Raw genomic sequence first — 18,690 nt, 5'->3', positions numbered from 1 at the left:
GTTATTAGGGGTATAGCAGTGGTTAGGGGGATCGTCATTACTATCTTTGCCATCGTTAGGGGAATTAGGATCTCCGCTACCATTAGCTACAAAGTATAGTGTTTTATACTATAGTATATATTCAGGCTAGCCAAGATTAAACCTATAGCTAATATTAGCGCCTTTAGGGGGTATAGGAAAAGCTCTACTATTATAATATATATTTTCTATAAGGTTACTAACTTCCTATAAGTCAGACCCCCGGTCTTTCGGCCACCCTACCTTTTGGCCACTTGGCAAGCCTACACCAAGAACCACCCCGATATCTTTAATATCATATATTGAAGCTATATTTAACCGACTACAATACAGGAAGCATTTGAATCCCCACTTTCTTACCCGCTCTCTTTAGCTACAGTATCCTCTATATAACCAGCCTCAACCTGGGCCCTATGGATCTGGTCAATTGATGCAAACTGGCTATTTGGGTCTATTTTAACCCTCTTCTACTTCGACGGCCGGGCTGCTTCCAACTGGGCTTTAAGAGCTTCGTTTTCCTGTTACAACTAGGCTAATTTAACGTCTTTTTGATCAAAAGCCTTTTCAAGCTTCCAGAACAATAGCCGTTATATAGAACTAGGCTGGTTATAGCTGGCCAAGTCGACCAGTTGCCTACGTAAGTCTGACCTCTTCTGTAGGGTGCTGAAAACCACGATAGTAGCCACTGTTGAAGGCTAGGAGGGTTGAATAGGTGTAGGGGTCTGAGGGGGGGCTACTAGATTGCCAATACTAGCTACATGGTTCGAATTTTCCAATAGTAGCCGGCTTATCAGGGGCTTAGCCATATTGACTAGCCACAACCTAGTAGCCCTCTACCCTGCCTTGATATTATAGGCTATAATAGCCTGTTTCCGAGCCTCTATAATACACTTAATCATTAACTACTTACCTAGTACTATAGATTCGGACCAGGATGTCGCCCTGTTAAGGAGCTTCCGGTAGGTATATTTGAGGGGGCTAAAGACTGACAAATCTAACGGCTAGAGAACGTAGGAGGTATATAGTAGTAAAAAGAGCAACTAGATGTTGTTATTATAGCAGTACTATATAAAATTAGTAGTGGTATGGCTATCATGACCGTCAAGGATCAAAAGCCGTCTCTAGGAAGGATCCTATAGCTAGGTCTGGGATATAAATAGCTTTTGAAGCCATTCGAGAGCCACCACCCTATTGATCTAGCCTTTGTCGGTTATAGTGAATAGCTAGTCCTTCAATTTAGCCTTGTTAACTAGGAACCACTGTTATTAAAGGCTCTAGCCCTTGAAAATGACAGCTAGAGGTAGTATAACCCCTGTAGCCGAGATACATTCGAGGAACGAAGTCCAAGCCTGCGATCCTAGGGCCTTCCGTTATAGGGCATGTATCTAGGAGCTTCTAACCACTAAGCCATTGATACCCTGGCCTTCTATAATCCCGACTTCGTCAAAGTTATACCGGTAGGCTGGTAGGATGTCCTTAACCTCTAGGATAGCTAGCCGCGGCCACTAACTACGTATAACTAAGTTAGTGGCGCCATTGATCCGGACCGAGTCGATCTTACGGGCTCTCTAGGTACGGAGGACTAGGTTCCTTCGAAGGAACCGGGTCATCTAGCCCTTCCTAACGGTAGTATAGCTAGATCCTTATGCCTATAGAACCCGGCTAGCGAACTCCCTGATCTACGCATACGTTGGTAGAAGACCTAGAGCCACCTAGGTTAAAACCTACTATATAAGGTAGGCTTCTTGCACTAGGCTAAGGATCTAAAGCGATTCAGCCCCGGCCGACCGGGTCTGGTGGCCGTAGATCCGGCTCTAGATAGTAGAACGGGGGATACCAAATTCCTAGGTGATTTTTCGAATTGAAGAGCGACTGGTGTAGTATTTTGCAACCGTATCTTGTAGATCTTATTTAGTATACTATATCTTGAACTGGCGAAGCTGTATTTGAAAAATGAGCTTGTTTGGCCAAAGATTGACTGAATTGTAGTATGTTGAAGATGAGGTGGTTGAAAGAGCAGTGTAGGTTTGCTAAGTGGCCGAAAGACCAGGGGTCTGACTTACTTCCTCTATAATAATGTCAAGTCTAGCTAGGTTAAGGGAAGATCGTTAATAACTAAGCGGTTATATATCCTCCTCTTCTTTATATCTATATATTATATTAACTATCTCCTTTATCTAGGTTATTACTCTACTAAGAACGTCCCTATACTACGTTATATATATTTCTAGTTCCTTAATACATTTGGCTAGCAGTACTATTATTACTAAAACTTCCTTTTCTAGGTAGAGGGCAAGTTAATCTTTAACTTCTACTATATAGGTTATAATTCTATAGTCTATCTTAGTAAGACCCTTTTCTATATTCTTATTAAATATCTTTATAAATTTGCTAAGAAATCCTTTAGTAATTTTAGTAATATAATTAGTTTAGGCCTCTAGTTAGGCAAATCGAAAATCTATCTTACCGTTTAGCCAAGTAAATATTTCTTTATTAGTACCGAACTTATTAGGTTTAGCTTACTCTATCTTATATTCATTAACAAATTCTATCGCCAATTCCATCTCTTATATAGGAGCTTCCTTTTCTTAAGGTAGTTAACCACCAAGGTTAGGCTCTAATACCTATAAACTTGTTAGAGGAGGCATTCTATAGTGTCTTTAGAGTATACTTACTATATAGTTAGAGAGTTCCTTATATAATAGTTATTTAGTAGGGGAGTTTAGAGGATATAGACGACCGGGAGGATTATCTATAGGAAAAGATCTAGATATTGATATAAGGTTTGCCTAGCCCATTTGTTAGGGGTAAACAAAGATAGATTTAAGGGGTTAAAAGGAAGAGGAATATCCTAGTTACCAAGTCGCTAGGATAGAAGAAGATAGGTAGATAGATAGTAACTACTCTGGTTACCAAGTCGCTAGGAACAGGGAGATTTTATAGTAGTTATAATAGAATTGCTTAGTTCGGTTACTAAGTCGCCGAAACTAAGTTTAACTATTGCAATATTAGTACTAAACTGATCGTCAGAGTAATACGAATCTAGTGCTAATGGTTGCTAGATGGTTAGTCGTAGTGCTCGCTACCATTTGATGGAGGTCTGGTTATAGTGGTCAAAATAGTTCAAAAGATTGATGTCCTCTATTAACGTTTGCTAGCCCTGTGGTTCTATATAAGAAGAAGATAGGTATAAGGAACCTACCATTTGTAGGCATCCATAGGGCTTACTAATCTAACCTTACATGATGGACGTGTCCACAGACACGTACTACATCAGAAGGTATCTATGGTATAATTAAATAATGATACCTATGAAATACACACTCGAGAATTGCCTCGGAGCATGTCAATAAAACTGGCCGTCAGACAGCGCACGAGAACTCGTCAGCCCGGCTCATACCCTGACCTCATGGCAATGTTGAGCGACGGCGACACGGATGTTGTCAGACCCGGTTTTGTCAGACTTGTGTGTTAATTATTTATCATTACCACGCACGAAACTGGAATCTGTGTTCCCTTATAGCCGCCTCTCGGCTCTCCCGACGTGTTGTGACAGTTTTAAGATCCACGCAGGCAGGCAACATGTGCCGTTTTTGGTTGGCGCTGTTGTTTTGAGCGACCCTCAGTCGATGCGGAGCGACCCGGGAATGGCACGGCCAGAGATTTCGGTGCCCGAGACACCTTCCCTTCCTGGCCTGACGGGTCTTGCCGCGTTATCCTGATACGGCAGCCTGGAAGGAGCGCAAACCCCCCTGGTTTTAGCGTCATTTGCGGATACCGGCTCCGGTTCGTCAACAAATCGACGCAGTGGTCTCCTCTCGAGCGACTCTGGGAGATTTCCAATTCAACACCCTTCTCATCCACCAACACGAACGGGCACAGGATGGACGAGAAGAGCAGCCTTCGGGCGCACCAAGAGCCCCCCGCCCCCACTTCCGGGAGGACGCGATGGCGGCGACAGAAACCGCGAAGATCCAGCGCGCTGCGCTTCTTGGCGCTGGGCTGTTTGTGTTTCATCGCATTCGCCCAGTGGAAGCAGCTGTCGCACCGGCCGCTGCCGTCGAGAAACCCGGACCTCACGCTGCACGGCCTCTCGGTCAAGCGGTTGCAGGATGATCTGGCCACCTGTGCGAAGCTGCGCAAGACTCCGCAGGACCCCATCGGCCTCGGCCGGGAGCGCAACGCACGCTACATCGACGGCCATGCGCCGACGCTCATCAAGAACGCGACCGTGTGGGTCGGCGAACCGGCCCCCGGCACTTCCCCGGATGCAGCACGGAAGGGGGCCGGTTACAGCTGGATCAAGGCCGACGTGTACCTGGAGCACGGGCTGATCAAGCGCGTCGAGGACAACATCGAACTCTCCACGGTCGCCTGGGACACCGAGGTTTACGACGCCAAGGGCCGCCCCCTGACCGCCGGCATCATCGACATGCACAGCCACGCCGGTGTCGACTCGCTCCCCAGCTTCTGGGGGAACGAGGACACCAACGAGATGGCGTCCGACATCACGCCGTACGTCCGGTCCATCGACGGCATCCTGCCCCTGGACCACCAGATCCAGGTCATCAAGTCGGGCGGCGTCACCACCAGCCTGGTCCTGCCCGGGTCCGCCAATAACATGGGCGGCGAGGCATACGTCATCAAGCACGCTGTGGGCAAACCGGACGGGCGCAACGAGACCAGCGCCGCCGACATGCTGGCCGACCCGGACCGCAACTGGCGCTTCATGAAGATGGCCTGCGGCGAGAACCCCAAGCGCGTCTACGGCGACCCGGGCAAGCAGGGTCCCACCAGCCGTCTCGGCGAGAGCTGGGAGTTCCGCCACGCCTTCGAGCAGGCCGCCAAGCTGGTCCGGGAACAGGACGACTGGTGCGACGCCGCCGCCGCCCGCGGCGTCCACCACATGAAGTCCTACCTGCCCCAGGAACTCCGCTGGGAGTCGCTCGGAGCCCTGCTGCGCGACCAGGTCAGGTTGAACACGCACTGTTACACCATTCCCGACCTCGAGGCCTTTGTGGACCACACCAACGAGTTCAAGTTCAAAGTCCGAGCCTTTCATCACGCTCACCAGACATACCTGGTCCCGGGAGTAGGTCTCCTCTGCCTTTTTTTTTTTCCTTTTTTTTGATTTTTCTTTCCTTTTTTCCTTCCCTTTGCTTTTCCCTTTCGTTTGGCCACCCTTGAGAAATGAGTGACCCCCGCCCCCAAGAATCTAATTAACAGTTGCGCAGATCCTTAAGCGGGCGTACGGAGGGGAGCCTCCAGCCTCCGCCTTGTTTGCGGACAACATGTGGTACAAGGCCGAGGCAAACACAGCATCCGAGTACGCCGGCAAGATCCTTTACGACAACGGCTTGACGCCCATCTACGTCAGCGACAACCCGGTCCTCAACGCTCAGCATGTAGTCTTTGAGGCTGCCAAGGCGTACAAGTACGGCCTGCCATACCATGCTGCGTTAGCCTCTGTGACTACGGCCCCTGCCGAGCGGCTCGGGTTCGGCAACAGGCTGGGCAAGGTTAAGCCGGGCTTTGATGCCGACGTCGTCATCTGGGATAGTGATCCCCTCAGCGTAGGTGCCGCTCCCGTGCAGATCTGGATCGACGGGACGGCCCAGTACGAAGACCCCGTGGAGCTGAAGAAGCCGGCTCCCGAACCGATCGTCCCCGACACGAGCCTCTCCAAGATCCCGGAAGGTCCAGTAGCCATGGATGAGGTCATCTTCACCGGCGTCTCCAAGGTCTTGCTGAACAAGGACGTCGAGTCATTATCTGCCAACAATGTCGTCGTCGTGTCCAAGGGCAAGCTGACGTGCGTTGGCGCTTGCAAGTCCGAGCTGCGAGCCGCCGCCGAATCCAACACGCCGGTCGTCAAGCTGAAAAACGGCTACCTTACCGAGTCCTTCACCGTCTTCGGTTCCAAGATCGGCCTGAACGCCGTTGACGCCGAGAGCGCGACCGACAATGGCGCCAGCGGCAGCGCCTTCACCCGCGCCGAGGATGGCCTCGCGCTCGACAACCAAAAGACCAACGTCTCGTACGCCTACGGCGTCACCAAGGCCATCTCGGCCCCGAGGCTCAGCGGTCAGGACACCAACCACGGCACCAGCGTCGGCTTCCTCACTGGCGCACTCACCCCGCTCTCCGAACACGCCGTCTTCGCGTCAGACGCCGCCGTGCACTACACCCTCACCCCGTCCGTCAAGTCCGCCTCGCTGCCGGACGTGTCCTCCATCTCGGCCGCCGTCGCCGCTCTCCGGCGCAAGCTCCTCGCTGCCGCCGTCGCCGCCCGCGCCGCGGCCCCCGTAGACGACAGGTACTCGGAAGACGCCTACTTGCGCCGCGTCGTCGACGGCTCGCTGCCGCTGGTGGTCACAGTCCACTCGGCCGATGCCATAGCGGCCCTGCTCAAGGTCAAAGCGGCCGTCGAGAAGGAGTTGGAGGAGGCGGGGGGGGAGGAGCAAAAGCGAGGGCCGCCGGCGCGCCGGCTGCGCCTGGTCATCCACGGCGGCGCCGAGGCGCACCTGCTGGCGCGGGAGCTGGCCGAGGCCCAGGTTGGCGTCGTACTGGCGCCGCTGCTGTCGTACGCCGCCTCGTGGGACCAGCGGCGGGCGCTGACGGGCGCGCCGCTGACGCGCGGGACCGCTGCGGACAGGCTGCTCGACGCCGGCGTGCCGACCGCCGTCGGCCCGGACGAGGACTGGGTCGTCCGCGACCTCGGCCTGCTGGCGGGCATCGTGTGGAAGAACGGCGAGGGCCGCGTCGACGAGCGCGCCGCCCTCCGCCTCGTCGGCGCCAACCTGTACGACCTCCTCGGCCTCGAGGAGCCCGGCGTCGACCAGGGCCACTTTGTCGTCTGGGAGGGCAGCCCGTTGGAGATCGAGGGGCGGGTGAAGGCTGTCGGTGGGGGTAGGGCTTGGGTTGATGTTTGGGAGTGAAAGCTTCAAAGTTGGTTTCGGTCCGATCCTAATCACGGCACAAAGCCGGCGATGGCTCGTTTAATTACCATAATCAACCAATCTACCAGCACTGGTGTTTGTGAATCGATTCATAATGAGGAGTATCTGACGCGAGATGCTGTAAGGGAAAATGGGTTGAAGCGAAGAAACTGTGGTGGTATGCGGTATATTAATAGAGCGGTTATCCAGTCGATGATTGTAAGCGGGCCCTGCAGAGCAAGACCCAATCCACACAGCACCATCCAGGTGAAGATTACGTAGCTGCTCACAGTATGAACGGAGCTGCCGAATCGTCTCGCCGCGAGCACCTTCGCTCATGTTCGGCCAGGCAACGCCTAGCTCGGAGCCGGGGGGCCGTAACGTACGGGGGGCGTCGAAGGTTGCATCGGCCATCGTCGGCATAGAGGGTAAATAAATAAGGCATGTATATCGTCTTATGGCTCGGGGACGGCCCAGATGGTACTCTCATGCAAGGTGATCTCCTGAGTTCCCTGCAGAGAGAGCAGTGAAGCAGGCGGCATGAGCTTGGACAAGACTCACAATATTAATGATTGGTCGGAGATTACAGATACTCCGCTCGAAAGTGTGTGTAATTAATTAATGGCGACAATAGGTCTATGGTAAACAGGTAATTAGCAACACGCATGTCCATCAAGTCAGCGTATCTATAATTAACTATTAAATTTGTATAAGACAATCGCGCCGCTCTGAACAATCGAGTGGTCTGCAAAAGTGTAGAAGAGCGCCTAAGCTTGAATTTGTGATTGCAAGAAGCGAAGGAACTTTCCCAGTGGCGTTCCCTTTGCCAGTGCCTCCGAGCAGGAGTCACTTTCGACGTGCTGCAAAAGACCGCTTATCCAGGAGAAAGGCGTGTCGCATGTCGGACACTTGAAAGGGAAATCGAGGTTGTCGTCGCAGGTATATCTCCCCGACAGGAAACATTCGAAGGCTATCTCGGTAACGCGATCGCAATCCGCGCCAGACTCGCAGGTTCCAGCCTCAAGATGCAGCACCATGGCCGACTTAGAGACGAACATTTTTGGGCACCCCGGGCAGCTGACGGTCTTCTCAGCGTGGGTTTGGAGGTGCTGAAAAAGCACATGTGTTAGCCAAGACTTGTATGTATGTATGTACATGCGGGTCGAACGAATGGATCACGGCGAATTTATTACGCTCTTCAGATTTGAGGGAGAACTAAGGTATGTTCCGCAGGTTTCGCACAGGTTGTGCTCGTCTACATCGTGCTGGGCGAGCTGGTCTGGGCCGTTGAAACAGTAGTCGCAAACGGTACAACAATAGTGTACCGTCTCCGCGTGGTTGTTCAGCTCAGCCAGCGAGGCGAACTCAGGCTGCTCGGGGCACCTCTCGCAAAAGTTGTGGAACTTGGAGTTGGCGACGTGTTGTTGCTTGGCCCTCGTCGAAGAGAAGAACCGCCGGCACCGCGTACAATACGTATCGGGGTGCTTGCTCTGAGCATGTTGGTGGAGCGATCTCGAATGTTCAAAGTACCGGTCGCAATGCCAGCAATCGCCCATCTCAGTGTCTTAGCAAAGCTCCAGGCAAGAAGGTAATCCGGATGAGCATGCAGGATTGGGGTTATCGCGCCGACGCCGAGGTGACCAGACCAGATCTCGATGCGGGGTCATTAAATACGCGAGCTCGTGGCACAGTCACTGACTGCTGTCACACAGAAATGCAAACGTTGATTGGTTATCCGACGAGTTCTCAGGAGAAGCAGCCGCTCCGCCGACGCCGTTACTCGGCGGCCTACAGCGCCAGCGTGGCCTTGAGGAACAAACGGGCAGAGACGGGCCACAGGGCGCGCCCCAAAGGAAGTCATTTCGTTGAGACTTTTCACTGTCGCAACGCCGTGCTCTCTCCTCCTTCGCTGTCCGGCAATAAATGAGGAGTCGGACCGGCAGGGCCAGGGCAGACCAATAAGGAACCACCAAAACTCAGAACGGCTCACGTACATGCGAGCAAACCCGCACGGGAAGGATAATAACCGGGGGCCGAAGGCGATCCCCGATGAAGTCACCCGTTAGCGGTTGGACTGCTAGAGTTCACCACCAGCTAACAATATATCAACATTAATTAGACCACGATAACCGTATCAAGACTCAATAAGACGAGACTGGATGCCCTTTTCTGTCTCTGATTGTACTCATCACACCGTCATATAATAATACCTTGACGCCTCATCCCACTCCATAAACACCTCCGACTCCATCTCCTTGACCTTCACTACGACCTGCCGCCACGGCGCTATCGCATAGGACCCCGGTAGCAGCGACGGCATCACCAACGCGCACAAGTACGCGTCATCACTCTCGTCACTGCCACTGCCACCACCACCGCTACCACCACCACCGCTACCACCGCCGCCATCAGCATCGCTCCCCTCCCCACGCGCCGCCCCCGCCGCCCCCGCCGTCGCAAGCGTATCAGCCACCAAATTGCCTAGGACATCCCGCGTCCGGGCCCCCGCGGCTCGCGCCGGACACATGATCATGGCGTACGCCTTGCTGCCGCCGCCGCCGGCCTGGGCAAACATGGCGTACTCGGCCGGCGGCGTCCAGCCGAGCACCATGCCCGGCCGGATGCGCTGCCGGAACGGCACGGCGCCCGCGTCCGGCTCCGGGTCGGCGCTGCAGTCGAGCCGCTCCGTCCGGCTCACGAGGCCGCGAAGGCCGCCCTCCTCTCCCTTCTGCTGCTGTTGTTGCTGTTGCTGCTGCGGCTGCTGCTGCGGCTGAGTGGCGGTCCTAATATTTGCGGGGGAGGCGAGGAGGGCCCGCTGCGAGTCGATGTGCAGCTTCCACAGCTTGGTCTGGAAGGCCTGCGCTTGCTCGGGGGAGACGCCGGGGCTCTTGAGGCAGCGGGCGATGAACTCGGGAGTGGGCAGGCGCAGGAGCTGCGGCCCTGTCTCGGTCTGGGCCAGGAGTTCGGGGGCCATGGCGGGGTCTCCTGACTGGACGCATCGGGTTTTACCAGTCAGGGAGTGTTAATTACAATACACAAATAGCATAGGTGAGAGAAAAGAGAAGGGGGCCCGCCGGGGGGGGGGGGGGGGCCGGCGAAAGAGCGTTTAATTACGTACGTTGCGCTGGATCCAGTCGCGCAGCTGTTCGTTGTTCCACGTAGCCGGCACGCTGGGGCTGTACTTGACGGGCTTCGCTTTGGGGACGGCCACGCGCAGCATCTCGGCGTAGCGCAGCGTGTTCTTGCTCGCGCCGATGTCGGCCAGGCACGGGTTGACGCAGGCCACGACGACCGTCCGGCAGCTGCGGGGGCTCGCCGGGTCGAAGACGTGCTTTAGCGTCTTTGTCAGGGCGCTCTGCCGGAAGGGGATGTAAGCGGGCTTCTTGCTGGATCGCCCCGCGAATGCATCGGCGTCGGCCACGGCGCGGCCGCGGATGCAGTCCTTGAGCACCGAGAGGCTCGAGTTGATCTCGCGCGCCTCCTCCATGCGGCTCGTATCGTGAGCGACCTTGTCGCGGGCAGCCTCGGAACCTGCCAGATCCACTAGGTATAGGAGGCCGTCCGGGGCCTCGGGCAAGGCCGGGTTCGCAAAGCGCATTCGACAGATGGCGTGTGAGCGGGAGGAGTTGTCGTTCCTCAGGGTCGGCGTCGTGCGGCGGAGGGCGGCAGCGGCGTCAATGTAACCGAGGAGTGACTCCTTGTCGGTCACTTGGTACTCCAGAGCCCCTGCCATCTGGGTTACGCCAAAGGAATCTTCCAGGATCGAGATTTGCTTGCGGTCGTTGAGGAGGTCTGCAGATGGGGGTGGTGTGAGAAAACGTGGCTGGCTGGCTTGTCCGGAGTCAGAGATGGGCCGGCCGCTTACCGTATGCTGTCTGGCCTGCAAGCTCAATGATGGACACGGAGACCCTCCTTTCTCCGTCCAACGAGCCGTCCATCAAGGTCTCGGCCACATGTCGCTCCAGTCCGCTAACCGTGAGAGTCTTGCCGGAAGAAGTCTGGCCGTACGCAAACACGGTTCCGACTCCTCCACCCCAGGCCCAAGGGACAAGAGGCCTGACCAGATCCTCGTAGATCTGGTTGGTGGAGGCTTCGGGTCCATACAGACTGTCGACCGTGTATTCGGAGGACTGGTCGATGTTAGAACGCGTCTGGGCTCGTTGACAGCCGTACCAAGAAGCACGTACCCTAATCCTTGGGAGTCCTCTCACGGGTTGCTGCAGCTCGTGCAAGTCGACAGTGTTGGTGCCGCTGCGGATGCGGACTCCGACGGGAAACCCCTGAGCCACTTCATCCTCCAACATGGGCCGCACCCTTGCGCAGACCACGATATCGGGACTGGCAGCATCGGTGGCCCTTTTCTGCTGCGTGGCCGATGCGCTGGGTTTAAAAGCAGCCACGAGTTTTTTGTAGCGCTCGGCGTTGTCGATGATGAACTGCTCCATGGAGGAGTCGTAAACGTGCGGTGGAGGAACGGAGGAAAACTATCGATAATTATTAGCTCGTTCAGTGCCTGCCAATGGTCGTGGTAGGAACTTAATTAATTACAGCGCCTGCCTACAAAAACATCGGCGGACTACGGATTGAAAGGAACCCGCCCGTTCAACGTCGATCTAGAGTCTTGTCATCAGCGCAAACACATTGTTGCCTGAAAGTGCAAAAAAAGGAGAGCTACCCGGGATGTGACAAAACAGACTGTTTGGATCCCTAGGCAACGACATGCGGCCCCGCCTCTTGTCTGAAATAGTTACAGCATTTCTAGGGAAAATAGTTCCAGCGTGGTACTTACTACTGCTGGCGATTCTGGCGTGGGACTCACGTACCACTCGAGTTTGTTTTTCCCCCGAATGGCTGTACTCTGATAACTTTTTTCCCCACGCGTCTTGATGTCCGGCCAATCGAGATCGTTCAAGGAGACCAAACGCAAGGCATCAACATCTGTTTCTCGCCCCTCAAAAGAGGTGGAGTAATTATTTTGAAACCAATGAGCAGGCATTGATGCCTGAAGTCTTACAAATACGAGGGAAATTGGAGATGCATAATTAGCCCTTGGCGTGAGCTCAAGTATGCTTGAGGATGAGAGTGAACCTTCGCCAAGTCGGATAGAGAGCACTGAACTCACAATCCTTGAGGCATAATTGGTCCCAGAACTCGGCCTTTTCTGCTCGTTTCTGAAGCTGGAAAGCTTCACCGTATTGTTAAGGGCCTTGATTCAACTTACCAACTTCCCCATTGAAGCGAAATCTCACGTTGTCGGCAGATAACCAACCATCCCTTAATTAATTAGCAGCTACTATCTTACAGTCAGATGATGTCACTACGACACCCAGGGACGAGCCAGATGGAACTCGCCGACGACCGCTTATTCCTGCCACATACTTTATAGCAAAGTACATGCTACAAGAATTCCGGGTCAGTTGAACGATCAGCCACGCGTATTTCAGACATGAAAACGAAAACATCCCAGCCGCCGCAAAGAATGGCTGTTGCAAGCCATATGAACATTTCAATCGTGGCTTACCGGCATTCGGGATGTACGGACATTTACAGGCCATCTTGTTTTATTGACGCGGACTTGATGAACCACAATCCTGAGTTACGTAGTAGGACACCTTTTCAACCCCCCCGTCCCCTTTTCCCACTAGACAGTGGAGGATAAGACCCAGTAGGATCAACAAACCATGTTCCTATCTACCATTGCAACGCTCGTACAGAATGTGAAGCCTGGTACCTCGCTACTCAAGTGAATCGTTCCGTAAGTCAAGGTAGGTATAGAATTTTGCGAAGGATACCGTGAGTCCTTGAAAGCTGTTAAATACCTCAATTGCAAACCGCTCCTCAAGGCCATTGGACCTGCCATATAAGGTAAAGTGAGTAAACAGTGCCTAAGGGCAACAAGGTCTGTTGCCAGCCGAACCAAAGTTACCTGCAATGGTATTATGTGAGATCAAAACTACTGTAAAACGTAGTTAGAAGACTCGAACAACAGGAGAAGGTTCTGCAGCGGTGGCACCGAAGGTTCAACAAAATGCCTTGTAGACTACCTAGGAAAGAGAGTAAAAGAGCGCTATATACAGATCATGGAAATCGCCAATGCGTCTATCCAGCAATGCACATTGCCTAGGGTGCTTGTGGAGCGTGTACGAAAAGCTTGTACGCTTCTCACAACCACCTAAGGAACTTACTAATTACCATTAACGCGCTATTAACAGACTCCCAAGTTTGTCACCCGGCTCGACATGTGCGTCGCACAGCCATTTTTAAGGAATAGATGACTGGCTACACGGAGGACTAATGAGTGCCTCTACCGGTACAAGGTCATTCACGACCATGCGAACGACGCGTTTTCCATGTTGCTGACAAGGATGTCGAGGAGCGTCTTTGCTAGGAAATCTACCATGAGGATTTGTTCAGGGGCCATAACTTTAGTTTCACAGCGCGGGTCTCGGGCGAGGTATTACGACCGCCAGAATGACAACCCCGGGACGGCATGTATGGCGATGGATACCCTTCCCGTCGTCGACGTTTCTTGGGTAGCTAGCTGCCTTGGTCTCGTGTATCAGCTCTGCAAGATTCGTGTGTGGGTATGACCTGAAGCCGCTGTGTGTCGAGTCACAACAGTGAGGTAAGAAGTACCCAACTCTTCGTTCATTTACCGTACGTAGGTAATTAGAGAAACACAAGCTCGCCGCAGGTGTCAGGAGCGAGAGCATTGGCCCCTCTGACTGGCCAGTCAATGGGCCACTGCCGGCATACGAAATGCTCATCACTCAGAGAGATTGGCCGTCCTGCTCTGGGACTCGAGTCGGTGTATGTGCACGGGAGAATACCTCGCGAACTTGTTACCGGGCGCGACAACACCTCATCAAGCCAAGCTATGACCCCTGCAGCTCCTTCTACACTGCTGCATGATTCTGGGCGAATCAAAAGTTCGCAGAAGCTTCACCCGGAATAATTCGCTGGTATACCGTCCACGCGGAGCTAGACCAAACGGTGTGTGCATCCTGCGTCTCACCTTCTCAGTCTCCAATGGCCCCTGGCGCTGAGTGGGCGAGGAGAGGAACTTTTACAAATAGGGCTGCAGGTGGTTTTAATATGCATGTTTGTGATGTTCTCTGCCCCTGCAGCGTACCATAGTTGACCTCAACTCGGCGCGTCGGTCGAACCAATGGTCAAATATAATTATAGTCTTTGTTTTTTTGCCTCTGCGCATTCCCGGCAAAATCGGAACCTCGAGACCTGTCTGGCCGTTGGGCTATTTGGGAGCCCACCAACCGAGCTAGTGAAATAACAAGTCAGACCAGCCAAGCTGCTCCGCGCGTTGCAGCCACAGCCAGTCACGATCGTGCGATCATCGGTGGCTGTGTCGTCTGTGTCGCATGCTGGAGTGAGTGATGGCAAAGCAGTTCAACTTGTCGTCTGGAATACCTCCGTATCCGTACTAATAATTAGTGGATGATTGGTTGGTGGGATGATATAGCAGCCGAACATGTTGAACGTCCAAGGGGGTCAGGGGTCAGGCCAATCCTGGATCCAAGCCAGGGGTTTCCCTTGTTCCCGGACCAATCAACCCCAAATTTATTGCTTCGTTTGTGGAATAGTGTAGTGTACTTGGTCTTGATCCGGCTGAGGGGATCTCGCTCAGAAGGGAGGGGAAGCATATGAATTTCTGGTGCGGGGTCCAACCACAGACTACGGATTACACAGTACGCTAAGCCAACAATAGAAGAATCCGGGACCGTTCAGCGCCCCGTTAACAAAGTTGCGCTAAGGCGAATTCGGCCCCGCTGGCAGCGCCGAAGCCAAATGGCCCAAGGCACTAACTAACGAGGGTGCTCGGTCAACTTTCCAATCTCGCCAACGGACGCGACTACTGATAACCGACGAGACTACTACAAGTAAGTCCATAGCGTACTCCGTACCGTATCTCCATGTCAGCTGCATGTTGGCCGACCCCAGAATGCCAATGCAGCGCTAGCGCCAATCCCAACGTTTCTAGAACGGGGAACTTCCCCGCGGAGCTCGCACGGACGCCATAGATATCGGTCCCGGGCAGACACGCCAACAGGAGCAGTCGTCGCAAGTGCTGTATGGGAGGGTACGGCTACCTATCAGCTATCTCTACCTGACCGGTCGCCCAGCGATCCTCCTTGCCCCGATAACGGGCGCTCACGCGAGCATCATCCTTTGGCCCCTGACTTGCTCACGCCCGTAATTAGTACATACTCTCGGGCGACGTCTTGCATGCAACTAATTCGTTGACCAATCACACACGTGAACCGGCGATTCTCAGGCGATCAGATATGCAATGAGGGAAGGCCTCAGGGGTGAGTGACCTGGCGGGAGGGGAACCCCAGGTGTCGCCTCGACTGGTATAACCCCGCCATTTTCGGATTCCATTCATCTTTCAAAGTGTCCGGATTAAGTGGCCCCAGTGGAGCAGAGAAGGTTGCGCCCAGCAAACATGGCTCTTTCGTTGCCGTTATTCTCACGGACGGACTCGGTCAACTGAGCGTGCTACGTAGGTAGGTACTAGCTTGGCGCCGTACTGTCCCATACCTACATGCCTGCCCAACATCCTTCATCTTCATCCCTCTCTGCTTCTTCTTGTCGCGCACATCAGCCTGGTTGACTCCGGCGCCCGTTCTCTCTTCAGACCTCCAGCTGCTAGCGGGTAACCATGTCGAGATGGGGTTCTACTCTCCCCCACCGCCGGCTCGGCCGTTCAGCGAAGACAAGCCGACACTGCTCATCTCGTGGTGGATCACGTCCATGTGCGCGGTCGTCATCATCCTGCGCCTGATCGGCCGGTACATACGCGTCGAGACGCTGTTCCGCGAAGACAAGATCGCCGCCGCCGCCCTGATCCCGCTCTTCCTGCGCATGGCCCTCGTCCACCCCGTCCTCCTCTACGGCACCAACAACGTCCTCGTCGACGAAGCACACCCGCTTACCGACGCCGAAATCAACCGGCGCTCCATCGGCAGCCGCCTCGTTCTCGCTACCCGGATAGTCCAACCCGCCATGCAAGTCATGTCCAAGCCCCCCCCCCCCTCCCCGCGCCGGGCCTCTGAGAATGAGAAGAAGAAGAAGGGAGAGAGAGAGAGAGAGAGAGAGAGAGAGAGATAAAGAGAGAGAAAAGAACTCGAGAACTAACACCAACGGATCCTCTTAGCCTCTGGCTCTTCAAGGCAGCGACGCTCGCCTTCTTCGACCGGCTGGTCGGCATCTCGGGCCGCAGCCGATACACGCTGCTGCTGCGGAGCACGCGGGTGGCGCTGGCCGCCACCTTCGTCGCCGTCTTCGTGGCCGACCTGGCCGAGTGCCGGCCCGGGGGCCCGGGCCGGGCGTGGCAGGTGGTTCCCGACCCGGGGCCGCGCTGCCGGCAGGGGAGCGCGTACCTGGTGACGGCGGCGGCGGCGGGGGCGCTGACGGACCTGCTGCTGGTCGCGCTGCCCGTGCCCGTGGTCGCGCGCAGCCGGCTGTCGGCGGGGCGCAAGACCCTCCTGTCCCTGCTGTTCTGCCTGCACCTCGTCACCGCCGCCGTCTCCGTCGGGCGCGTCCCCGCCGTCCTCGACGAGGGCGGCTACCAGGCGACGCGCACCATGTGGGCCAGCGTCGAGGTCCTGGCGGCCACCTTCGCGGCCAACGCGCTGACCATCGGCACGTTTGTGCGCGACACGGGCGCCAAGAAGACGAAGCGGTTCCGGTACCCGGCGCCGGCCGAGTGGGCGGCCGATGGCGGGTCGGAGGTGGTGGTGCGGAGCGGCGGGGGCCGCCCGAGGAGAGGAGGAGGAGGAGGAGGTAAGAAGGTCTCCTGGGACGATCCGGACTCGGACGACGGGGAGGACGAGGTCCGGGCGGTCCGGGCGATGCCTTCTACTACTCTTCTTACTACTACTACTACTACTACTACTACGGGGAGGGAAGCGGAGTACCCGCGGGGGACAGACGACGACACGAAGCAGGCGGCGGTGCTCGACGACGACGACCGGGAGAGAGCCGGTTCGCGGACGGAAAGCGTCGACTCGCTGATTCCCAGGAACCGGGCCAACACTCCGGCGGCGGATGCCGGCGGGGTTGTCAGGACCACGACCATTGAAGTCAGTGTTTCGTCCGCGGCGGCGGCGGCGGCGGAGCGGGGTGGGCGCGCCGATGGAGAGACATACGCCGGGCTGATGCTCAGTCCCGCGGAAGCCGTTGTGACGGCCGGCGCCAGAGGTCACGGCCGGGGCTCGAGCATCCCGTTGCGAAAGTTGGATCCTCTGCCTGACATGGATGTTGATCACAACAAGGGTGGATCGCGCGATGCTTAGGGAGGTTCATGATCGATTCGATTACCCGGATGTTTTAATAATACTTAGCCATGAGCTATTATTGTGTATTACTGTATAGGTAACATGATAGGTAACATGGTCGGATTGCCTGTGCTCAACGCCCGTCCTCCCGTGTCGGTTGACAACACCAATGGTCTGGGATAAAACGTTAGAAAATGGCAACGCGGATACCGCAGGTACGGCGCCGTGTGCAGGTCAAAAATCCATTGATCCCTGCTCTGGTTCAAGAAAAAAAAAACCACGCATGCATTTCAGTTTGCATGTTAGAAGGCTTTTCCCAGGCTGGCTCCGGCCGGATAGGCGAGGTACTACGTAGGTGCCTCGACCGTGGAGGGGAAGGAAAAGAAGCCAATCATGACCAGGGAATGCTTGATAAGAGCGAGCGATGGGGAGCTTGCCTCTGGGATCCAATGAGGCATCAAAATCCGACGCAGGTACGAAACACTTGATTGGGACCCACACCTTGCCGAGTTAACGGACGGAGACCACAGCAACTAACTAGTTAACTATTTGGATAGTCGCCAAACTGATCAGCCTTATCGGTTGTTTGGTCAATGGCTTCGCAATGGGCGATCCGTTGACGGAGCGTTGACGGAGCGTTGTTGTAGCGTACGGAAAAGATACTTATCAGAGAGAGCTCCGAAGGGACGAGCTGTGGAGTGCGAGAGTTCAGCCCAGTGGAGCCGATCGTTGTTAACTGCGGATTCCCGACCCACACCAACGTTAGTGTACATAGTTATCTGTGGAGCTACTGCTTCCCTTGTTGGTTGTGTGGGCGACCGAGCATGGGCTGCCTGACAAATGGGGTGGCGCCTTCGAACCCCCACGATCCGACTCGCGTGACCGGCCGTTTGTACGTACATACACTAACGTTAGTTAGTTATTGCAGCGCTTCTCCATATCTCTAGTGTAGTGTTATCCGTACACCACCAACGCTACGGTAACCTTCCCCCTCCTGTGGTACCGTCAGATGCAGGAAGATAACCATTTCATCTCGCTTTGACTCTCCCCTCCTAACAGCGCGATTTTGCTGCTAACAGCGCCTCACCTCTATCGCTTAAAAAAATAGTGCAATGTCATGCGGGGGCTCGGCGCACGGAACGCGAGACGAAAGAAGGGGACGAGACCGGGCTCCCCCAATGGTCAAACCACGCCACCGGTTCTTGGAGCGGCGCTAGCGCAGGCCCTTGCAGGCCCCTGCGCCGTCCCAGACACTGCCCGATAACGCTTGCAGCTACTAATTACAGTAGGTATGGAGTACGGATTAGTTACCGATTACACTCTGGAGCGCGCAGTAGTGTGCAGCCACAAACATGTTCGCTACCTTAGCACCACACTCCGTGGTTACTATGTACAGCACCTGTAATTACCGCATACAGACACTCTGCAAATGAATT

At 54.8% G+C, this 18,690-nt stretch overlaps 4 protein-coding genes across 4 annotated transcripts; 2 read left to right on the top strand and 2 right to left on the bottom strand.

Annotated features, from left to right (window-relative positions):
- Positions 1-3,901: 3,901 nt before the first annotated feature.
- P884DRAFT_207567 (uncharacterized protein) lies at positions 3,902-6,956 on the top strand (the record flags this gene model as incomplete). Its single annotated transcript, XM_069438799.1, has 2 exons — positions 3,902-5,110; positions 5,253-6,956. The coding sequence occupies 2 exons, from the start codon at positions 3,902-3,904 to the stop codon at positions 6,954-6,956; spliced, it is 2,913 nt and encodes a 970-aa protein (XP_069295139.1).
- A 655-nt stretch (positions 6,957-7,611) lies between these two features.
- Positions 7,612-8,656, bottom strand: P884DRAFT_229550 (uncharacterized protein). Its single transcript, XM_069439761.1, has 2 exons — positions 8,150-8,656; positions 7,612-8,065 (listed from the first exon to the last, which is right to left on the bottom strand). The coding sequence occupies exons 1-2, from the start codon at positions 8,510-8,512 to the stop codon at positions 7,724-7,726; spliced, it is 705 nt and encodes a 234-aa protein (XP_069295138.1). The 5' UTR covers positions 8,513-8,656; the 3' UTR covers positions 7,612-7,723.
- A 390-nt stretch (positions 8,657-9,046) lies between these two features.
- On the bottom strand, positions 9,047-11,571 carry P884DRAFT_229548 (P-loop containing nucleoside triphosphate hydrolase protein). Its single transcript, XM_069439760.1, has 6 exons — positions 11,505-11,571; positions 11,144-11,440; positions 10,822-11,086; positions 10,075-10,748; positions 9,430-9,945; positions 9,047-9,306 (listed from the first exon to the last, which is right to left on the bottom strand). Exons 2-6 carry the CDS (start codon positions 11,399-11,401, stop codon positions 9,145-9,147), a joined length of 1,875 nt encoding a protein of 624 aa, XP_069295137.1. The 5' UTR covers positions 11,402-11,440; positions 11,505-11,571; the 3' UTR covers positions 9,047-9,144.
- A 4,073-nt stretch (positions 11,572-15,644) lies between these two features.
- Positions 15,645-17,460, top strand: P884DRAFT_229544 (uncharacterized protein; the record flags this gene model as incomplete). Its single annotated transcript, XM_069439759.1, has 2 exons — positions 15,645-15,991; positions 16,132-17,460. 2 exons carry the CDS (start codon positions 15,645-15,647, stop codon positions 17,270-17,272), a joined length of 1,488 nt encoding a protein of 495 aa, XP_069295136.1. The 3' UTR covers positions 17,273-17,460.
- Between the last annotated feature and the right edge of the window lie 1,230 nt (positions 17,461-18,690).

This window comes from Thermothelomyces heterothallicus (genome assembly GCF_042370625.1).
Source record: "Thermothelomyces heterothallicus CBS 202.75 unplaced genomic scaffold P884_scaffold_24, whole genome shotgun sequence".
NCBI lineage: Eukaryota > Fungi > Ascomycota > Sordariomycetes > Sordariales > Chaetomiaceae > Thermothelomyces > Thermothelomyces heterothallicus.
This window is presented reverse-complemented; position numbering and strand designations above follow the sequence as displayed.